At 37.1% G+C, this 19,248-nt stretch overlaps 1 protein-coding gene across 1 annotated transcript; it reads right to left on the bottom strand.

The window, feature by feature from the left end:
* Window positions 1-13,143: 13,143 nt before the first annotated feature.
* LOC138868221 (uncharacterized) lies at window positions 13,144-14,013 on the bottom strand. The gene is made up of 2 exons (XM_070145751.1): window positions 13,720-14,013; window positions 13,144-13,608 (listed from the first exon to the last, which is right to left on the bottom strand). Exons 1-2 carry the CDS (start codon window positions 14,011-14,013, stop codon window positions 13,144-13,146), a joined length of 759 nt encoding a protein of 252 aa, XP_070001852.1.
* Window positions 14,014-19,248: the final 5,235 nt, after the last annotated feature.

Genomic DNA, 19,248 nt, shown 5'->3' with positions numbered 1-19,248 from the left:
CTATTGCAGCCCCGATGACCAGGTTGACCTAGAAGGGTGCCTAGTTCAGATGGTCGAACAAGTGTAAGGTGAGTTTTCAGAGGCTCAAGACAGCTCTGACTACTGCACCGGTGTTAGTATTGCCCGCAGATTCAGGGCCTTACACAGTCTATTGTGATGCTTCTTGTATTGGGCTTGGTGCAGTGTTGATGCAGGATGACAAGGTCATTGCCTTTGCTTCGAGGCAGTTAAAGATTCATGAGAAGAACTATTCAGTGCATGATTTGGAGTTGGCAGCCATTATTCATGCATTGAAGATTTGGAGGCACTATTTGTATGGCGTGGCATGTGAGGTGTTCACTGACCACAAGAGTCTTCAGTACTTGTTCAAGCAAAAGGAGTTGAATTTGAGGTAGAGAAGGTGGTTGGAGTTGTTGAAGGATTATGACATCACTATCTTATATCACCCGGAAAGGCTAATGTGGTGGCCGATGCTTTGAGTAGAAAGTCAGCCAGTATGGGCAGTCTTGCTTATATTCCAGTTAGTGAGAAACCGCTTGCTTTGGATGATCAGTCTTTGTCCAATCGATTTGTGAGGTTGGATATTTCTAAGTCTAGTCTTCCACAAAGGGTGATGTCGTGCACATTTTTATTATAAATATTGTTTGGGTGAGGACGAGAGTAAAAGCACGAAGGGTGATGACGTGCAAATCGTTGAATTCTGATTCTTGTTGATATTCTGGCTTTGTTATTTCTTTCTTTTATTGAGGTTTTCTATTTGGAACTGTTACCTCCCCACAACATGTTTTCCCTTCCCACATTGACTGATTATTTCCTGTATTTCTTTTCCGCTGTACATATAGATATTTGAACTGCACAGGTTATTTGATAGTCTGGTCCTAGCCTCGTCACTACTTCGCCGAAGTTAGGCTAGGCACTTGCCAGCACATGGGGTCGGTTGTGCTGATACTACACTCTGTGCTCTTTTGCACAGATCCAGGTATTGGACTGCAGCCGTAGCGCGGGAGCCAGCCTTCAATCCACTGCGACACCGAGGTAGCCTTGCAGGTGTCCGCAGGCCCGGCGTCTCCTCTATCTTATATTTCATTCTGTTATCTCATGTATTCGAGACAAACAGTGTTATATTTCTTCCAAACGGTTGTATTTAGTACTCTTAGTAGTTCGTGAGTGATGTGACACCAGTTCTTGGGTAGTGGCGTATGTTGACTTTCGCATTACTGTTCAGCTTATTTAATTTAAGTCTTCCGCTTACTTATTTAATTCTACTGTTCTCATGCTATCACTGATAATTGTTAAAAGAAGTAATGTGTTAATGAAAAAGGTAGTCAAGGGTGAGCTTGTCTAGCTCTCATTAGTAGGCGTCATCATGACTCCCGAGAGTGTGAAAATCTGGATCGTGACATATACAGAAGAGGAATCTTAGGGTACACTATTATTCACTGTCTGTAGTTTGTAACAATTGACTCACCACACAAATAAATATTTTAAGAATTATTTTATTTTAATATTGCCCCGAAAAATAACCTAAAATGTAACCGACAAAAACAATAACAGAAATAACATACTTCAAAGGTAATTTGAGTACTATGGATACAGAATTTGTCAAAGTACTTGATAACATTGTTGGCTTTTGCTCGCTTAAAAAAATCTCACAAATCCAAATAGCTTGCTCTTCATGTTCATTTCGAACAAAAGTAATGATCCAAAGACTTCAATAATGCTTATTCGCCAGCCCCTATTCTCAGTGGCAAACTAATAGTTTTAGAGCTATATAAGCAATGTCACCGTTAATTATTGGTAATATGTGGTTCAAATAAAAAATTTGTCCATATAGAATTGTTGTCACTTTAGATCAAGAATAAGTAGGGCATAAAATCTGAAAAACTAAAACTTGATTGGGATTAGAATTCCATTAAACTTAACAATAGAAATGTTTTAACTATTACAATTTTATACATATATCATATTGTATTTTGATGCATAAAATATTCTTGAAGAATAAGAGACCGAGCAATTTATCCATCATAAAATTATATTTAGAAGACAAAAAACCTTTTGAATAGTAAGCAACTGATACAACTCCCTTTCAAGGTTCTAACTTCCCACACTACAAGAGAAGGTTGAAAGAAGCAATAATAAATAGATCACTGCAAATTTATATCTTTATCTGCATACAAGCACGATGCAATATGTCAATAATTAAGAATTAATTTAATGTGTGACTTATGCAAAGTGAGGAATTCAGGATAAAGAAGAAAAACTGAAAGAAGGAACACATGACTTTGACTATTTTATCTTTAACTATAGAAGGCAGACAATTAAAGTTTCTATCTTTCACCTTAAAATATTCTATTTTGTGATAGTACGAAATTAAAAAGTTTATAGCAAAAATAAAGAGAAAAGCTGAATCTGCGTTAAGCTGATGGTGAAATTAAGGCATTCGAAGATACTTAGAGTGCCATGAAGAGTATTATTGATACAATATATCGAATACTTCAAAAGTGTTTCTCTAAATCAAATAATTACATATGGTGATATTCAACTTTTCATAATGGTCGAACATTGATCTTTAGGTTAGAGTCCTTTACAAACTTGACAATATCTGCGATAGTAGTGATTTACCAATTCAAAGTTAACAAATTTGTTGATTTGAAATCCTAATTACTATTAGATAGAGTGCTAAAGACTACAAATATTTTAATGGTATAAAAATATTTAACTATCCCTTTTTCCAAGTATAACTCGAACACAACGTAATAATGCTAGTCTCACCCAATTGCATAGTTGTTTGCAATTGCAACAACAAAAGAAAATTATAAAAGAAAATTATGGATGTGCTTTTCGAATCGAAGTAGGACCAATTTTGTAGGGCATGCGTAGTTTAAATCGAAAAAGAATTCCATCATTAGCTAATTTACTATTAGATCCTTAAATTATATAAATATTTAAGGGAATAAAAATCAATTAATATGTGAGGGATATTTTAGTCGTTCAATATTTAGCATAAATTATTCGTGCTTTTATAATAATATAGATAATAATATAGATAGATAGTTTTAGTTCATATTGTATCTGTATTATTAACTGCAACTCCTCAAGTTCTTCATGTTTTGAGAGTAACGAAGAAAAGTTATGTCACTGATTTCTTTTATCACGTCAATTGCTTTTACTTTTAAGTCTTTTGTTTTGTGTATTGGTTGTTAGTGGAGGATATTCAGGTGTTCAATAGATCGAAATGAAAAATAATGCCAAGCTTAAGGGGCCTTTATATATAATGACCAATGCATTTGTTCATACCTTACGTAGTTACTTTTATGCAGGAAATTTATTAGTGGTATTAAGTGTTATAGTTTAGAATTATTGTGGGTATATATTCAATTGAGTTATATTAAAGGGGGGAACGTTTTTAACCCTAATCCATATAGTCTCCAAATTAAAGATATCGATCAACCGACTGTGAATGAGAAATGGAAGCTTCGAGCAAGAGTGTTGTTTATCTCCACTGTCGCGGATCTGATGAAGATTCAGTTAGATCTATATTTATTTTAATGATGCAAAATAATAATTTTTTATGTGCAGAAATACTCCAGAAGCAAAGTAAAGGAATACTATCATAAATATGAAGAAGGAAGGAGTGGCGAAAATCAGAAGGAAAAATCAATCAAGGATTTGACAGCAAATTGACGGAAAATATTATAGGAAGGACCCAAATTAAAGAAAGTCAAGAATGCAAAAATATGCAGTGAAGATTCCTCTATCAAATGAAGACCGTTAACTCACGGAATTAAGGGATTTAATTTTGATTGCTCAAATAATAGTAAGATCTGCTCAGCGGAGGAAAAGACCATCAAAACCACAAGGCAAGGCAAAATTAGCGGAAGCTCCACCCTTATTCTTGGAAAGAATGATCAACTCCCTTGGGTCGGTAATCTCTCAAGATTCTCATCAATCAACAGTCAAGAAGACCTCACGAAGTATATATACATTTGTATCAGCCTTGAAGAATATACTTTGATCAAATCAATTTCATACTCTTTGTTCTACTGTATACAAGCATGGTAATCTAAGTGAAATTTACTGTATAATCAATGGAGAGAAGAAGGAGAGAAAAACATTGGTAAGGCATTGTATCGAAAATACCACGACCGTACATAGAACCAAAAGTGAATTGGTCTTCGAAGATAACATCAACACGATTGTACGAAATTATTCAAAGAGTTTTGAAGAGAGAACACCCTTGCAATCAATGGAACTGGAGTAAGATTCTGTTAGCTTCCATGGCTATGGAAGCTCTTAGCTGAAATTGTGACTTGGAGGAGAAGATACGAAGGAACTCAGAGAAAACAGAGGTACTGTTTTATTGAAGAAGAGGAGGAAATAAATTATTTTTATAAAGTAGTATCTATAGTGTGTTTATACTACTAATTAACTACTAACTTCTTAACAACCTTCCTAACTAATCCAACTAATAAGATTAGCTAACTCTACTCTTAACCCCCTAAGCTAACTATAGTTTAATAGTTCCACTTCTCTTAACACTCCCCCTCAAGCTAAAGGCTTGAAGAGGTTCTTCACTCCAAGCTTGTCCAGTAGGTAGTCATGCCGAGTCTTTCCCAAGCTCTTTGTGAGTAAGTCTGCTAGTTTTTCCTTGGTGGACACATGCTGAGTTTTTATTATCTCTTGTAGTATTCTTTTTCGAACAAAATGACAGTCTATATCAATGTGTTTGGTTCTTTCATGGAAGATGGGGTTAGTTGCAATTTGAGTTGTAGCTTTGCTATCACATATAAGCTTAATTGGTGAGTGTAGCTGAATTCCAAGCTCTTTGAACAAACCAATTAACCAAACTATCTCAGCAGTGCATGATGACATACTTCTAAACTCAGCTTCTACAGAGCTTCTGGACACAGTCTCCTGTTTCTTTGATTTCCATGAGATCAATGCATCACCAAACTTAACTACATAACCTGAGACTGATGTCCTAGTTTGTAAGCAGGAACCCCAGTCAGAGTCACAGTATGCAGACAACTGATTTGCATTCTGTGCTGGCATAAAGAGTCCTATCCCATGAGTCTCTTTAATGTACCTTACCAATCTCAAGGTTGCTTCCATGTGAGACATCTAAGGATTGTGCATATACTGACTTAAGACTTGAACCACAAAGATTAGGTCTGGTTTGGTCATAGTCAGGTAAAGTAGCCACAAGCCTTTGATAAATTCTTGGACCCATGAGTGTTGCATATGCTGCTTATGAGCTTCCTACACTTGCTACAACTTTGTCATACTCCTCAGAAGTTAGCTTCTGATTCAGCTCAAGAGGTGTGCCTGCATGCTTAGCTCCCCCTAGCCCTAACTCAGAGATGAGTTCCAATGCATACTTTTTTTGAGACATGACTATACCTTCTTTTGATCTAGCAAATTCAATGCCCAGAAAGAACATCAGATCACCTAGATCTTTCATCTTAAAATTTCTCAGCAGATCTGTTTTTATCTGGTTCAATAGCTCCACATTGTTGCCTATGATTAGTAGATCATCCACATAAACCAACACCACAACTAAGTCACCGCTCTTGTGTTTGGTAAACAAAGAGTAGTCAAAGTGGCTTTGCTGAAATCCCATGTACAGTAAAGCCTCAGTTAGTTTCTTGTTCCATTGCCTTGGAGCCTGTTTGAGCCCATACAGGGCCTTGTGTAGTTTGCAGACCTTGTGAGACTCCCCCTGTCTAGCAAACACATTAGGAATCTGCATGTACACTTCTTCTAGGAGATCACTATTAAGAAAGGTATTGTGCACATCCATCTGATAAATGACCCACTGTTTAGCTGCTGCTAAGGTAATGATGGTACTAATTGTTACCATCTTGGCAACATGAGAAAAAGTCTCAGTATAGTCAGTCCCTCTTCCTGGCTATAGCCTTTGGCTACTAGCCTGGCCTTGTACCTCTCAACTTCCCCTGAAGCCTTGAACTTTATCTTGAAAATCCATTTTCACCCAATAGGTGTTTTGCCTGTAGGAAGGTCCACAATACTCCATGTGTTGTTGTTTTCTAGGGCAGCTATTTCAAGTTTCATAACTTCAATCCACTTGGGGTTTGTAGCTGTTTCTTTGAAGGATTTGGTTATATGAGAGAAGAGTAAGATGAAAGAGCATGTATATAAGATGGTTTAAGAGTGTCATAGGACACATAGGGTATTTACAGGTATGATATGTGACTGACTGTGTCACATAATCTTGTAGCCACAAGGGTGGTTTTCTAGGTCTTGATGATCTTCTAAGGTTCATAGAAGGAGGCTGTAAAGACTCTGGAACACTAGGCTCAACGGCAGAAGGAGAGTAGCCTAAAGAAGTAGGTTCCTCTAAAGTTTGGGGAATATGTGGTGCATCAGTTGGGAATGTGTCCATAATTAGACTTTAAGGTGAGGCAGGAGACAAAGGAGGATCATAAGGCTCAGGGAAAGACTGCATTTCTGTGGTAGAAGGCATTAGGTCTACAACAAAAAATATGGGACTGCTAGTGGTTTGTAGGTGTTTAAAAGGAAAAATATGTTCTTTAAATACCACATTTATACTCATAATAAAGGTTTTTGAGTGTAGATCATAGACTTGTAGCCCTTCTGAGTTGAAGAATAGCCCAGAAATGCTCCAGGTACTGCTCTTGAAGCACACTTATCCAGTTCCTCGGGTGAGGTTGCATAGCACAAACAACCAAACACTCTGAGATGTGAGAGAGATGGAGCATGCAAATAAAGCATCTCAAAAGGAGATTTTACGCCAATAACTCTTGAGGAAAGTCTGTTTATCAAGGAAACAATAGTAGATACACACTCTCCACAGAATTTCAAAGGAATAGCAGCCTGGAATCTCAGAGCTCTGGCCATCTCTAAAATTGTCGTGTGTCTCCTTTCAACAACTCCATTCTGCTGAGGTTTGTAAGTGCATGTACTTTGATGAATAATGCCCATGGATGACAATAGATTGTGTACTTCATAATTGAAGAATTCACTACCATTATCAGTTTTAAGAGTCTTAACTGATGTAGAGAACACATTCTTCACCTTTGTTAGGAAATCTTTCAGAATAACCATTGTATCATACTTAGAGACAAGTAAGAAAATCCAGGTAAACCTAGAATAGTCATCCACAATAGTAACAAAGAACCTTTTACTGTCATATGTTGGTACCCTATAAGGCCCCATACATCACAATATAATAGTTTAAAACACTATTAGAGGTAGTAGTACTCAGTTTGAAAGGTAACTTTGTTTGCTTGACTAGAGGATACAATGCAGTGAGTATGATTATCCTTCAGGTTACTCAGTGATGTATATTTCTTGATTGCATTATAGGTGCATGACCTAGCCTTCTATGCCAGATTACACCAGAGTCAGAGTATTCATTAGCCATACAAGCAAACTTATTCCTAGACATAGTAGATTTATGTATAGATTTCACCTTAGATACTTGTTGAGGAGTTTTATTCCTTAGTTGAGCTGGATCATGATTAAGTATACCACTTAGTAATGACTTGCCTTGTAGTAGGTACAGTCCTTGATCCTCCTTACTAATTCCCTTCACCTGACCACTGTAAAAATACTAGAAGATACAGAAATCAGGAAAAATTGCCATAAGACACTGCAACTCCTTGGTCAGTTTAGACACAGACAACAAATTGTATTTAAACTCTGGTATGTACAACACACTACTGATATCCTGATAGTTAAACACACTTGCTTTTTCTACATGTGAAATAGAGGTAACATTTCCTGTAGGCAAGTGAACCTTACTTCCCTTTTGAGGCGGAATACTGACATGAACTTAACAAATCTAATGTGGATGTCATATGGTTTGAAGCTCCAGAATCCATTATCCAATTGTGGTTAACATGATTGGATAATAAAGCCATCAGTTTGCCTACAGTTGCAGCTCTGGCAAAAGGACCTTCATCTGCTCCCTTGTTCAGTAGCTGAACTATCTGCTGATATTGCTCCTGAGTAAAGAAAAGAGTTGGTGCTTGTTGCTGAGTCTGAAATCTAGTTAGTGAAGTCATCATATGCATTTACTGAGGCACATGCTGAAATTCAGGTGATAAAGGCATTTGCATATGATGTTGTCCATCTGTTATTCATTCTGCTCTGCCCTGTAAATCTCCAAGTTGCATCTGAGTGTTTTGCATAGTAGGATTGTAGTTAGGAGCAGTGTTGACATGATTGGCATATGCTCCAGAGTTACCCCCTTTCTTCTTTGTCTTGAAGTTAGACTTAAAGTCTTGAGGATATCCTATCAACTTGAAATAGTTTTCCTTGGTGTGGCCTTTGTAGTTGCAAAACTCACACACCACTGTCTTCTTCTAAGCTCTAAACTATCCATTCCCAAGGGTTGGATTTTTGTTGCCATACAAAGCACTGATGTTAGCAACCTCTGTCATTTGCACCATTTGAGTGAAGTTTGCCAGATTCCTTTGGCTTTCCACATCCATAAGAAGAGAATATGCCTTGTTAATACTAGGCACTAATATCATCATCATGATTTGGTTTCGAGCTAGAGGGTGAGTATCATTCAATCCCAGGAGAAATTGAAGTAATCTATGATACTCAAAATGCTCAGCATATTTCTTTGATTCTTGACAGAGACAACCAGGACAGGGCATGAGGGCATCAAACTCATCCCATAGATCACTTAGTTTAGAGAAGTTATCAGCCACATTCATTGTTCCTTGTGTTAGTGTATGAATATCTCTATGCAGGTATAGAGCTCTAGATCTATTTACTTTATCAAACCTATCCTTCAGATTTTCACATACCTTATGAGCATTAGAGGTATACACTACACTACTTAATAGCCCTGGGCACACAACATTCATCCAAGAGAGTACTACAACATTTACCTTTTCCCATTGCTCATGAAATTCAAGTTCAAACTTAGATTTTGGGTATCGACCATTCACAAAACCTAGTTTACTTTTACCTAATAGACCTATTCTCATAGATCGACTCCACAAAGCATAGTTATCTAAGCTAGTTAGCTGAAGAGAAATAAGCAAGCTACCTGGTGTATCAGTCGGTTGAAGGAAAAGAGGATGATTATGATCAATTATGGGGAAAACAGCAGGTGCTACTGGTGCATTCACATGTCTCGATGTGCTCTCGTTAGTTTCGTCTCCAATCGCCGTTGATGAAGCTTTTTTTTCTTCAGCTAATTAAATTGCAAACCCTAGATCAGGGGTGTTGCTACTTTCAAACACTTCAGGAGCTTGACTGAATCACAGTAATATAAATACACACAATTGAGCAAGGAATTAGACTAAGATCATCATCACGAGCTCTGATACCATGTTAGCTTCCATGGCTATGGAAGCTCTTAGCTGAAATCGTGACTTGGAGGAGAAGATAAGAAGGAACTCAAAGAAAGCAGAGTTACTATTTTATTGAAGAAGAGGAGGAAATGAATTATTTTTACAAAGTAGTATCTACAGTGTGTTTATACTACTAATTAACTACTAACTTCCTAACAACCTTCCTAACGAATCTAACTAATAAGATTAGCTAACTCTACTCTTAACCACCTAAGCTAACTATAATTTAATAGTTCCGCTTCTCTTAACAGATTCACATTAAATCCGAACTAGTATGCAAATTCTGGATATCTTTAATTCCTGCACTTTACTTCTGCTTTCAATTATATTCTATTTTTAGCGTTTGTCAACTAATTAGTAAGCTAGTCAACTACTTAGGATATAAAAAGAAAAATTGACAATTCATCCTCCCTTCTTGTACTTTCAGATTCGTGGTATCACGTCGATCTTGAGACCTTGCCACCGGATGGTTGCGCTGTTCGATTCAAGCTCTAGAGAAATAGAAGAAATGAAATGACGAAGAAGAGAAATGAGAATTGTATTCTTCAGCTCATTATCATTCAATACAAGGTTGCACTATATAGTGCTAATATCCATAACTCCACTAACTGATTAACAACAAATTTACAGCCGTCAAAACAACAACTTTAACTAACTAATATTAACTAATTCTAAACAACTCCCCTCTACTTCTATTGTGTACAATTTGGCCCCTCATATCCCAAGACTCCCCTTCAAGCTCGAGGTTGAAATACATTGAAAACTCCTAGCTTGGAAAGAAGAAAACAGTGTTGCGCAATACCAAGTCCTTTTGTCATAATGTCTGCCAATTGAGGCTTTGTTGAGATATGATGAGGCATGAGTAGTCCATTTTTGATCTTCTCTGGGACAAAGTGATAATCAATTTCTATATGTTTAGTTCGTTCACGAAATATAGGATTTGCTGCAATTTGGAGAGCAACTTTCCTGTCATAGTAGAGATCAACTGGTTGTTGTAAATCAACATTCAATTCCTTTAACACCCCAACTAGCCAAGTGATTTCAGCTGCTACTGTTGCAAGACTCCTTTACTCAGCTTCAGCTGAGCTACGACTTATTGTCTGCTGCTTCTTGGACTTCCATGATAGCAAGGACTCCCCCAATTTTATAACATTATCCAGTAATTGATCTTCGTGTATTTGGGCATGCCGCCCAGTCAAAATCACAGTAGGCAGTGAGATGTGAAATAGGACCCTTCTTTAGGAATATATCAAGTCCAGGTGAGCCTTTGATGTACCTGACTACTCTAAGTGTAGCATCCATGTGAGATTGCTTTGGATGTTGCATGAACTGACTCAGCACTTGTACAACAAAACAAATGTCAGGACGTGTGATGGTCAAATAGAGTAATTTACCTACTAACCTCTGGTAACTTGCTATATCCTGCAATTCTTCCTCTCCACTATGTCCTACATGTTGATCATACTCTGTGGTAGTCAATTTCTAATTTGTCTCAATAAGAATAGAAGCAGGTTTGGCTGCAGCTAATCCTGTGGTAGAAATCAACTCCAATGCATATTTTCTTTGGTTTAACAGTAGGCCCTTATCTTACCTCATTACTTCTATACCCAAGAATTATCTAAGTTCCCCCAAATCTTTGACTTTGAATTTGGTATGCAAAGTACTCTTGGCCTTTTTTATTAAGTACATATTGTTACATGTGATTAAAAGATCATCAACATACACCAAGATGATAATAATGTCTTGTCCTGATTGCTTAGTAAACAAAGAGTGATCATATGCACTCTGCTAGTATCCTGCTCCTACTAAGGCATCTGTGAGCTTAATGTTCCATTGTCTCGAAGCCTGTTTCAAGCCATAGAGTGATTTCACTAGTCTACAGAATTTATTCTCCCCTGGCTTTGGAAACCTTGTGGCAAGAGCATGTACACTTCCTCATATAAATCACCATGTAGGAACGTATTGTTGACATCCATTTGATGTAGAATCCACCCCTTTGAGGCTGCTATGCTAAGTACAGTTCTCACAGTTACCATTTTTGCAACTGGAGAAAATGTCTCATGATAGTCCAACACTTCTTGTTGAGTGTATCCTTTGGCAACCAGCCGTACCTTGAACATCTCAACTTCACCATTGGACTTGTATTTGATCTTGAATACCCACTTAGAACCAATTGGTTTCTTACCTTCTGTTAGGTCCACCACCTCCCAGGTGTAATTGTCTTCAAGTGCTTTAATCTCTTGGTTCATAGCTTCTATCCACCTTGGATTATATGCAGCTTCTTTGAAAGACTATGGCTGAGTTAAGATTGAAAAAATACTAAGGTAGAACTGATATGTAGGAGACAAATTATCATAGGAGATGGCATTAGAAATAGAGTAGGAATTGTTAGTGTGTGTCCTAATAGTAGTAACATAATCCTTAAGCCAAATGGATGGCTTTCCTTGTCGACCAGACTTCCTAGTTCTCACATCTGCAGATGCTTGTTGAGGATGTATACTTCCATCCTCTGTTGGTTCCAAAGAGTGCACCTGAACTTCTATTGGCTCAACTTCTTGTTCAGATGTTGTTGGTTCTGAAGAATGTTGCTGGGCGTCTGTTGGCTCAGCTCCTCGGCCATCAGTAAAATTGTCATTCACTTGAGCTACATTCTCATCTGGTATGACATTGTCTAGAACTCTTGCATCATTTGTGGTTTCCTGTACTGTAGTAGTAGTGTCTTCAATTTGTGGTTGCATGTTCTGAGATGTAGATGGTAGCACAGTTGGATGTGATTGTACCATCTCTTCTGCCTCCAATGAATTTTGAGAGGTAAAAAGGTCATATGCATCAATTGGGCATGTATTATTTCTAAAAGGAAATATCTCCTCCTTGAACACCACATCCCTGCTAACAAATATGCTCATATTTTCAAGATCATATAACCTGTAACCTTTTTGAGTTTCTGAGTATCCAATAAGAACAATCTTTCTTGCCCTGACTCTAAACTTATCACCCTTAGGTAGGTTACTTGCATAGCACAAACAATCAAATACCCTTAAGCAATCCACCTTAACTGATTTTCCATATAATAATTCATAAGGTGATTTACCTTGTAACACACTAGTAGGAAACTTGTTTATCAAATATACAACAGTCCTTACACAATCACCTCAGAATCTTCTAGGAACTGCACTTTGAAACTTTAGGGCTCTTGCTACCTCCAAGATATGTCTGTGATTTCGTTCAACCACCCTATTCTGTTGTGGGGTGTATGGACAATTACTCTAATGTATTTCCAAGAGAAACAAATAAAGTGTTACATTGAGAATTAAAAAATTCAATACCATTATATGATCTAACAACCTTCACAGTGATTTCAAACTGAGTCTTTATCATTGCTAGGAAGTTCTTTATTACAACAACTACTTCACACTTAGATTGTATTAAGCATACCCAAGTAAATCTACGATAGTCATCTACAATTGTGACAAAATAGAATTTTTGGTCATATGTAGGTACCTTATATAGTAGGAAATTGTAATCTACATTGATGTGAACCTACCAATAACAACAACAAGCTTCTTGCAATGTGTCACATGATGTGTTGCCCCTAAGTCAACTATTCAAACATGATCATTAGCAGCTACATTTGCCATTAAAGCAATAATACCTGCAATATTTGTAAAACAGTCACTTGTGTTTGTTTTCTGCAACAAATTCACCAATTGTTTATACTGTTCCTCAGTAAAGAAATTTCCTTGAGTTGGCATCATAACCTCCTGCTTCATCTTACTGGTGGTTGCATTGTTTACATAAGTCCTTCCTCCTGTGTTTTGGCTTTTCTTCTTGCTTTTGAAATCTGGTGGTACCCTACTATCTTGTAATAATTTTCTTTGAGGTGTCTTTTATAACCACAATAGTCACAGACTAATCCTAGCCTCTTTTGTCTGAATTCATGACTCTTTCCTGCCATCATTGTGAGTGGATCTTTCAACGTGTCTATTAACCCCATGGTTCTTTGGCTTTCCTCTTCTGTGACCATTGCATAAGCCTCATTCACAGTGATTACAGGCCTCTTAGCTAAGATATTGCTCCTAATATTCCTATAGCTTTCATTCAACCCCATGAGAAATTGCAGTAATCGTATATTTTTCAATAACTCTACAGATGGCCTAGATTCTTCACAGTCACATGATGCTAAAGGTGCAATTACATCCAACTCATCCCATAAATCTTTTATTTTAGAATAGTAGCTAGTAACTGAATTAGTCCCCTGTCTCAGAGTTGCAATAACAGTCTATAGATGATAGATCCTAGTTAGATTCGATCTAACAAATCTCTCCTTAAAGTCAGCCCAAACTTTTCTTGCATTCGATGCATATACGATGCTAGGCATCAATTCATTAGAAACAGTACTACCAATCCATGAAAGAACAATTGCATTACCTTTTTCCCACTGTTCTGCCAACTCACCTTTATACCTACCTTTCACACATGATCCATCCACAAATCTCAGCTTGCTTTTTTCTCGGAGTGCCAATTTAATCGCTCTACTCCACAGTACATATTTTTTTGGTCCTGTGAGCTTGAGAATAATTAAAACTAGCCCCGGTGCATCTGAAGCTTGCAGAAACAATGGATGATTATAATCTAGGGAATTGACTTCACTCTCTGCCATAGCTGGTTAAGGAATCGAGCTCAGATAACTTGGATCTCGTCGGAGATTGATCAATTTATAGTGCCCGCTCTGATACCATATTCGATTCAAGCTCCATAGAAATAGAAGAAATGAAATGAGGAAGAAGAGAAATGAGAATTATATTCTTTAGCTCATTATCGTTCAATACAAGGCTGCACTATATAGTGCTAATACCCCTAACTCCACTAACTGATTAACAACAAATTTACAGTTGTCAAAGTAACAGATTTAACTAACTAATATTAACTAATTCTAAACAACTCCCATATACTTCTATTGTGTATAATTTGGCACCTCATATCCCAAGATGCGCCAAGAAAAAGGTTTTTCCCATTGTGAAGCTCTGTCGTTCTAGTTTTGGAATGTCAGGAAGTTGGGCGCTATTGGTGATGATATCTATTGGGTTGCGTAGGCAGCCTTTTGTCTCTACGATTAACAAAAAGCTGTTTGTTGTTGCTGGCGTTGAGTACATACCAGATGGTAAGGATGAGAATTCTTATGAATAGAAAAAGTGTAATGAATATTACGACCCCATAACCAATAAGATGCATTTCTTGATTTCCTCAATGGTACCTTTTTATTCCTATTGTATTTTTCAAGCTATTGTTGTGAAAAAGACGGTGAGACAACAGAGGAAGTTATGTTTTATAAATTATTTGATGGCTCTATGCTGATTTTAGATTTAAATAATAATTGTTTATATATTGATGCAATTTATTCCTTTGTTTTATGGCTATAAAGTCAACTCCAAAGGTCTTGAAAATAATAGAAACATAAATTCACTAATCCAATTGTTTACGTGTTGATGCAATTCGCTCTTCCTCTGACATTTTTATTTTACTTCTGGATGATATTATTTTTACCGGGAGCTTGTTTACTTTACCACATCATTTCTCTTATGGTTGTGCGGTCTTTAGATTCTATGTTTCTTTCTCAAACTAAATATTTTCAAGACTTGTTCAACAAATTTAGTATTCACAAGTTTAAACTTGTTCGCACACCGCTATCATCCAGGACCTCGTTGTTATAGATAAATGGGAAACTATTATCTGATCCTTCTGAATACCGCAGTATGGTGGGAGCATTACAATACTTGACTATGACTAGGCCCAAAGGCGTACCTACACTTTGGTAGTGGGGTCAACGATCCTTGGTAACTTCGGAAAAGATGTACCTATATATGTGTATATATCTTAAATAACACATTTATATTTAATTGGCACCCTAAGATTAAAATTTTAAGTAGCTGCATTGATCGATTTAGGGTCCACAACTTGACTTTAGTGCTCTGCCTGAGTTCGATTCCGACTTAAACATTTGCTCAAATTTTTATTCGACAGTGGTGCCCCTACCATTTTCAAATCCTAAATCCGCCTCTGACTAGGCCCGGTAAATTTTGTGTATCGAATCTTGTTTCTCAGGTTATGCATGCTTTTCGTACTGCTCACCTTCTTGTTGTGAGGTATCTGCAGGGTATCGCAGATTATGGTCTTATGTTGAAACGAGCGAATGATCTTTTTATGGTGGTGGCTTATTCATATGCTGATTGGGCTGGATCATGGCACTTCTAGGTTCACTATTGGTTATGCAGTCGATCTTAAAGATTTTGATCAGATCCGTATATATTTTGTAAAAAATTCTAGTTACTTTTTGTAAATAGAAAAACTTAATTAGCTAAATCAAGTAAATATTATCCTAATTTTATATCTATAGGAAAATCCCTTAGTTTTGCAAAAAGAGAAATTGGTTTTGTAAAAGTGTTTTTCTACTTTTTAGATCAAATGCCACCTAAGAAATGTGTGTTTTTGCGAAAAAAAACTCAAACATTTTTCTATGTTTCATTTTTTTGACCAAACGCCAACGTTTCTCATAAGATCCCCCCCCCTCAACTTCACCCTCCCCTCCAAAAAAAAACCATTTGATTCTGGTTAGTGATTTTCTTGAAAAGAGTCTTTATTCTCGGAATGGTATAGCACTGGTAAAGTTTATTGAGTATTGAGATATTGTTTTAATTATATGTGTAACCATAGTTAAGTAACTCGGTTAGTTAGCTTCTTTGTTAGTGCTCACTTGTGAGTCACGTGTAGGGCACATATATATATATATATATATACACTTTGTATAGATATCATTTTTTAGTTAATCAGAAAATCATTTTCTGCTCTCACTTTCTCTCATTTTCTCTTCTCTTTGAGAAACTTCTAGGGCTTCACCATTGGAGCTCAGACTTGAGCTCCACCATTATTATTCATCTCCCAAGCTTTACATGGTATCAGAGCGAGGTATTCTACTCGCTATTCTCTTCTCAATTTTCTCTGGATTCTGAAGACACAATCATCGTCTTCATTTTGCCCCAATTTTCTCGATCCAACATTCTCTCCTTCTTACTTCCATTTTGATAAATTGACATGGTTTCTCATTGCGATACTTGATCCTAACAATGGAACTGAAGTTGAGTCGAGTAGTTCTACTCCCATCGCCGGCGTCGACCCTGGAGTCAATTTGAGTTGCCCTTTCTATATGCACCCATCGGATAACCCTGGTGCAATGTTGGTCACAGCTCCGTTCAGCGGCATTGGCTACAGATCCTGGAGGAGAAGTGTTCTTAGGGATTTATCGGTCAAAACTAAGATAAGATTTATTACTGGAGAATACAAACGACCAGACCTAGATTTTCCACAATTTCGTCAATGGGAGAGGTGCGATGATATGGTAACCTCTTGGATTCTGAACTCTCTGTGTAAAGACATTGTTGATAGTGTTAAATATGATACTAATGCTTTCGAGTTGTGGGATAGTTAGAGGACAGGTATGACCAGACGAATGGTACCAAATTGTACCAAATCCAAAAGGAAATTAACGACTTAACTCAAGGTGTGCTTGATATTACTGGATAATATACGAAAATGAAGAAACTTTGGGAGGAATTGCACATGATAAGTGCCAAATCAGAGTACACTTGCCAATATACATGTGGAGCTAAGGAAAATATGCACAAATCTGAGCAAGAAAGAAGACTCATCCAATTCCTTATGGGATTGAACGACGTATACACCACAGTGCGAGGCAGTATACTTATGATGAATCCTCTTATCATCCATGGCACAAGCTTTTTCTCTACTCATTCAGGAGTAAAAACAAAGAGAAATGAAAGTGCAAAGTCATCTTGTCATGGAATCTGTCTTTCTAAATGCAAATGTCCCTTCACATAGTAGCCTAAACAGGGCACCTATGCATAACAATAATTTCAGGACAAATTACTCTCCAAATAACTACTCCTCTACTAGTAGACCTCGTCCTTTTTGTGATTACTGCAAGCGTGCTGGTCATACCAAAGACAAATGCTTCAAGCTCCACGGTTATCCTCAATATTCCAATCACAACCCTAAGTATCAAAGAGTCAAAAGAACTGCAGCAAATGTGCATAGCACTCCAATTGATACTTTTCATGTGAATGGTGAGGAAATGTAACCCCAAAGCAACAACTCTAATGTCAGTCTTACTAAAGAGCAGTATGGCCAATTGGTGACTCTACTCCAGCATTTTCAGACTAGCTCTGTTGGAGATAACCCAGATATCAACACTAATGGTGGAAATGCAAACTTTGCAAGTATTTTCTCTTGTTCTGTATCTCTTCTCTCTGTTGACTTTGGACTGTTGTCATTTAAATGCTTTAAGTCAAGAGCTGACATTTGGATTCTAGATTTATGGGCTTCTAACTATATGACCTTCAATAAATCCTTACTTACTCATATTAATACTTTAATGTGTCCTATGTTAATCACTTTACCAAATGGCTATACAGTTAAAGTCACCGAAATTGGAACAATTACCCTTGCACCAAATATTATATTGCAGAGAGTCCTCTATGTCCCTGTCGCGCCCCCCTTTTCTCACGAAAATCGAGTTTGTGACATTTGGGAGGATAACTCGTTCCCTTTCGGGAATTGGGTTTGAATTGAAGAGTCGCCACCTAATGATTAAAGTGCATTAGGACAGTATGAGGGGTTTGTTTTGAATAACCGGAGATTGGGCGACTTGAAATTATCCCAAGAGGAAGGTGTTAGGCATCTCACAGGATCCACTAGTGTGGTTCCCGGCCAAACTATTATTGTAACTTAAGTGCAAATAACACATAGGCAAATAAAGGCTTCAAATAAGAGGGGATTTTCACGCAATGGTTACAAATAAACATAAGAAAAAGGAACTAAAAGAGTTGATTTTCTTAAAAGAAATAGTTAAAAAAAGATTTAAAAGAAACAAAAATAACAGAGGAAAAGGGGGGGGGGGGTCCTAGGTTTATTAATAATATGAATTACCCCACACAATATCCGGTAATCACTCCTCAGTGAGGGGCTACACGTGATGTTATTGCGTGGTCATCATATCCATATCTACCTTTCCCACCCCATTAAGGTATTAAAGTGCAGATCGGTCTCGTTTACTTATTGCATGCTATTACCCACCTCATTCCTATCAGCCCCGGAGGTACTTGGGACTACTATTCCTAAAAGGGAGGAGAAGTCGGGTTTATTTGTGGTTTCAAAGGTAAAAATACTACGGCGACAAGCAAAAACATATATATAGCAAGTATGAGGAAGCACATAAAAGAATAAGGCTCAAACAGACCTCCTTGAATTAAAGAAAAGCATATAGTTTAGCATGTCTTACACGTACTGATTAAGGTCTAATTACACTTAAAAGTTGGGGCAGACTGATTTATTGCATATTTCAGATAAGAAGCCTGAATCAGGCCTGCCTGCTGGTTGTAGTTAATAAAATCTGATTCAGTTCATAAACTGTCCTATGGCTTGCCTAAGTGATAGACGAAACCTATAGGCATGATATCTACTGATTTCAGAAGAAGAGGTATACTAATTTTAGAAAAGGTTGTCAGTTATTCAGGAAAGACGAGTTTTGACAAAAGATCATAAATTCTGCAGACATTAGACATTGTTATTATTGGTTTTAGACTTATAAGCGAGAGAAATGTTTCAGACTTGGTTGATAGTTCCTATAGGCATGCTTTCTATGCGTTGCTGATTTAAAAAAAACTATTGGACATAATAAGAATGCAGAAACCCTATAGGCATGACATCTAATTGTAGTTGATTTTCAGAACCTATAGACATATTCTTTACATGCATATGCAGAAGTCACGATATCTACATGAAAGTGCAGGGTCCCTATAGTCATGGTATCTAAATGAGAATG

The sequence above is a fragment of the Nicotiana sylvestris genome, chromosome 1 (genome assembly GCF_000393655.2).
Source record: "Nicotiana sylvestris chromosome 1, ASM39365v2, whole genome shotgun sequence".
Taxonomy (NCBI): domain Eukaryota; kingdom Viridiplantae; phylum Streptophyta; class Magnoliopsida; order Solanales; family Solanaceae; genus Nicotiana; species Nicotiana sylvestris.
This window is presented reverse-complemented; position numbering and strand designations above follow the sequence as displayed.